Here is a 4,640-nt window from a genome sequence, read left to right on the forward strand (position 1 = left end):
CCGTGTATATCTTACATTCTCTGACCAGTGTTCTTTATCACGGACACACAAAAACAAAAACAATAAAAGGGAAAGGTGCAATTGTTTAAAATTCAAAGGACAAAATATTTATACAACCAGAAAAAAAGTAATCATAGGAAGTTTAGTTACATTTCTAGGAGAGCGTTTCGCTTGGTGACGAAAAAAAAAATCTTGTGAAATCTGAAATCATTCTCAAAATGTTCTGTAACTGCCTTCCTGTTATGAGTCATGGTTATTGACATATCATAAAGATAGCTTGGCTCGGAAGGTTGTTTCACAGTGAATAATGCTAAATTGCTAAAACCTCCTTGTCTCACCCCAAGCCATATAAGTAGGGTTTTGTTATTTATCAGTTTTATATGTTCACTATCACTCCTCTTTAAAAGTTGCTGACTTAAATATGAAGATAGTGATTTAAAAAGTTGGGAAATTGAATTCCAGTAACCTGTCAAAAAACAATTTTTCTTTACGAGCTCAGACTTTAATATTAACAATATAGCATTAATAGCCATGGCTTGCCAATGTCTATCGTGGATAAGACACGGGGGAATTAGCTTTCAGTTGCCTTATACATTAGATTCTTTTACTTAATGCTCTCAGGAGCTCTGTGTCATAAGTTTTATAATCTCCACTTAACAGTTTTCAAAACTGAATTCTATATCAATTCACTCAGTAAATTCACCCAAACGCATGTATTAGGACTAGTGTTCAGTTTTAGGAACTGTGAGCATTCAGCAAGTAAAAATTCAGATTGCATCATTTTTCTCATAAAGTTTACCTTCTATTTGGGAGAGATAGACAATAAAAGACATACAGATTATGAGTAAGTTGATTCTAGGTGGGGATAAATCCTATAAAATGAAATGGGATGAATTGTTGGACAATGACTGGAGGTCAAGTGGTAGCAGATACTTTAAATTGGGGATCAGAGAAGATTTTTCCTGAGACCCGGATGACAAGAAGCCAATCATACCAAGATCAAGGAGAAAGATAGCATTCTGGGTACAGAAAGAGTATCTTCACAGACTCTGAGGGAGGCAGAGATGTTGCAGGGTGCATGGGGGACAAAGCATTGAGCTGTAACCTGTGAGGCCTTGGTCAAGCAGTTTGGATATTATTCTAAGGACAATAAGAAACCAGTGAGGAGTTTTCAGCAGAGGAGTGATATTAAGTGATGATTATTTTACAAATCTCATCTTGGTAGCTCTGTCAAGGACTTAGGATGGAGGAACCAGGAAGGAAGCAAGAATACCTGTTAGGTTCTTGGAGTATATTGTGAAGGCCAGGGCACGAAAAGCAAAGGCTTTGGCCTGGGTGGTATAGGATTTGCTGGGCCATTAGAGAAGAATCAAACTGGAGTCCTGTTTTTGTCATGAACAAGCATGTTGGACAAGGATGAAGATGTTGGAGAAGCATTACTTTGAAGTGTTAAATTAGAAACGCTTCCTGTTATCTCTAGTGGTGATATTCAGTAGGCAATGAAATATATGCATGAAACTCAGTTCAGAGCTTAGTGCAAGGAATTATGGGTTCAGTCTTGAGTGTGTTAGCAGTCTGACTCACCATTCTCATTTCAGCATGTCACAGGCCCTCACTTCACTCTTGTCTATTCAGTTTATTATGTGTAAGAGATTGTGTTTTACATGTATTTTCTCATGTAATCCTCATGTCTAGAATTTGAAATTTTATTCACTATTTCTACTGGGTAGATGAAAACAAATGAGTCCCAAACATAACTGGTTGGTTTACCCAAGATCAAACAGGTAGTACATGGCCAAGCCAGAGTTTGAACACTGCTTGGTTTGATTTTACTTCATTCCAGAACACTTAGTTGTTCTGTTGAGTCTTTTTGTTTGTTTGTGTGTTTGCTGACTAATGACATTGACTCATTAATTCTAGAAATTTTGAAAAGTTAAACTCTATGATATTCTCAAATAGAAAAATAGAAGGCTTACTGATGGCAACTATGAATATTATAGTTTGTTAAATAAATAAAAAAAGTCTTAGGCTTAAAGAACTCTAAGTTAATCCAGACTCATGTGATACCATCTGTTAATCATCATATTTTATCATTAATTGTTCAACTTGGAATTTTTCATTAAGGTGGCCCTGCTGAGAGCTCATGCAGGGGAGCATTTACTGCTCGGAGCTACAAAGAGATCCATGATATATAAAGATATTTTGCTTTTGGGTAAGTTGTTGTTTTTTTTAATTTAAGAAAAAATTCTGCCTGCTTCATTCTCACACAGGATCTATTCTGTGTGTCCCGAGCCTTCTGAGACACTGACAGATGGTGCTCCCCTTTCTAGACTGGGTCTAATTGATATCCTCACCCAGGTCCCGTTTTTCCTGCTTTGATTGTAGGGAAGTTCAGCGTGCGTTCAGGGTGTATTAAGATGAAAAGTAAAAGAAAGCTGTTGCTCAATGAACAGATTCTTGAGTCTAATTAAATCATCAGGACAAAGAATTAATGACTTGTGTGACCATCTTAGGGAGTCTCAGTGTTGTTTCCCATTCCTCTGTGTCTACTTAGTAACTGTAACATAGGTAATTGTAATATATACTATTGGGTACATTTTTAATGAGCATGTGTATCTCCTATGATATCATTGCCCATGATATGTGCAGCATCCCAAGTTAAAAATAATTTGGTGACAGTGTCTGAAAATTTCTGATGATTCAATAGCATTGCCAGAAGAAGCAGAAGTAGGGAGGTGGGTGGAAGGGAAGGTGAGTGGAGAAGATATGACACAAAGGAAAAGCTTTTGTCCTCATTAAATCTCCAACCTCCCACCCTACTTAACTTACATAGATTTCCTATAGAAAGAGTTAAGATCTCTCTCATGCTTATTAGCTTTACCTTTTCCTGGCTAGTATGAAATGATTACTAAATTGTTTATTCTATTTATGTGATAGATATTTTTGTCCCCAAACATGAATAAATTGAATGTAATATAATAATATCTAATATTTATCAAGCACTTATTATGTCATATGCATTGCTGTAAGTACTTTTTGATATGTAGATCAGCACTATCTCATTTACTCCTCACAATAACCCTAAGGGATAGGTACCATTTTTCAGGTGGAGAAAGTTAAGCTGAGGTTTCAAGGTTAGTGAGGGATAGAGCCAGGATTCTAAACCACTTAATGTGACTGTAGAGACCATGCTGTCAAATTCTATTAAATGCTCTGTTGCATTTAGAGGACCCTACAGTACCTTTCTCATTATCAATTGGAATAAAATATATCTACTTAGGTTTGTTAAAAAGTGTCTCAATCATAGTCATACCTGCATATACCAACCCCACTAAAGGATGGTGTTTTTAATCCACTCTAAGCCAGAAAGATTCTTTGGGCTTTGAATTAAGCTGATTAATGAGTAAGACACTGGTAGAAAACTGACATAGCGGAAAGCTAATCATTATACTTTGCTTCTCTCTTGTCAATTATTAGCTTGTTTATTAGCCTGTACTTTAGTGTTATCAACAGTGACTGAGGCTATTAAAATGCATGTGATCATATTATCAATGTTATTGATCCTTTAAGTGTTCTTAAGTTTTTCTAACTTAACACTACTGAGAAATGAAGTACTATTATTATTAATGCAAGAGAAGGCCATTTAAAATATTGGTTTGTAAAAATTTAAACAGTATCTGATAATTTGGGGGCAGAATGACTTTATTATTTTTCCCCCCAGGAAACAACTACATTATTCAGCGCAACAGCTGTGAGGTCGAGATCAGCCGCGTGGCCAACCGGGTCCTAGACGAGCTGGTCCGGCCGTTTCAGGAAATCCAGATCGATGACAATGAGTACGCTTGTTTGAAGGCCATTGTATTTTTTGATCCAGGTTTGTTCCCAAAGACCCATTAAACAATAATTATAATGAAGATAAGACTACTTTTTAATATTGGAATATTTGTCGTCGCACGTTGTTGAGATCCAATCTTCAGGCTGCCCTCTCTATTCCTTTACCAGATGCAAAAGGGCTCAGTGACCCCATGAAGATTAAGAACATGCGGTTCCAAGTACAGCTGAGCCTGGAGGACTATATCAACGACCGGCAGTACGACTCCCGCGGGCGGTTCGGGGAGCTGCTCCTGCTGCTGCCCACGCTGCAGAGCATCACCTGGCAGATGATCGAGCAGATCCAGTTCGTGAAGCTCTTCGGGATGGTGAAGATCGACAACCTGCTCCAGGAGATGCTACTGGGTGGTGAGTCACTTTTACTTGTTAGCATCCCACCTTGTACTTCGAATAAGTTTGTCCCTTTTATTTTCTGTCCGTGACAGAATGAACTCAATTTCTTTTTACATTTAGAAAGTCTGCAATACCCATTGGATGGGGACAAAATACATGAACACAATGAAATCCCCATTCTTACTAGCCTCCACCATCTTAACTCCTCACGGTCCCAATAACCTCAAATTTCAGGTCCTTCAAATGTGGTGAATAGAACTATATTTCCTATTTGTAATAGTCCTTGAAGTATCATTGTATTTTTCTATGCCTTTACTCCTTTAAAAACTCAAAGATATCAGAATTGCAAACTAACCCAAAATATGTGTATATGCATATATATACACATATATGTGTGTGTGTGTGTGTGTGTGTGT

General features: G+C 37.3%; 1 protein-coding gene across 3 annotated transcripts in view; it reads left to right on the forward strand.

The window, feature by feature from the left end:
- Positions 1 to 4,640, forward strand: part of HNF4G (hepatocyte nuclear factor 4, gamma) — a 61,289-nt gene that overhangs the window by 49,335 nt on the left and 7,314 nt on the right. For all 3 annotated transcript variants that reach the window (XM_005866389.2, XM_014539856.1, XM_005866388.2), the window contains exons 7-8: positions 3,722 to 3,874; positions 4,003 to 4,239. In XM_005866389.2, the coding sequence (XP_005866451.1) occupies positions 3,722 to 3,874; positions 4,003 to 4,239 (390 nt within the window). The remainder of the gene's footprint in view (positions 1 to 3,721; positions 3,875 to 4,002; positions 4,240 to 4,640) is intronic.

This window comes from Myotis brandtii, unplaced genomic scaffold (genome assembly GCF_000412655.1).
Source record: "Myotis brandtii unplaced genomic scaffold, ASM41265v1 scaffold23, whole genome shotgun sequence".
Classification (NCBI taxonomy): Eukaryota; Metazoa; Chordata; class Mammalia; order Chiroptera; family Vespertilionidae; genus Myotis; species Myotis brandtii.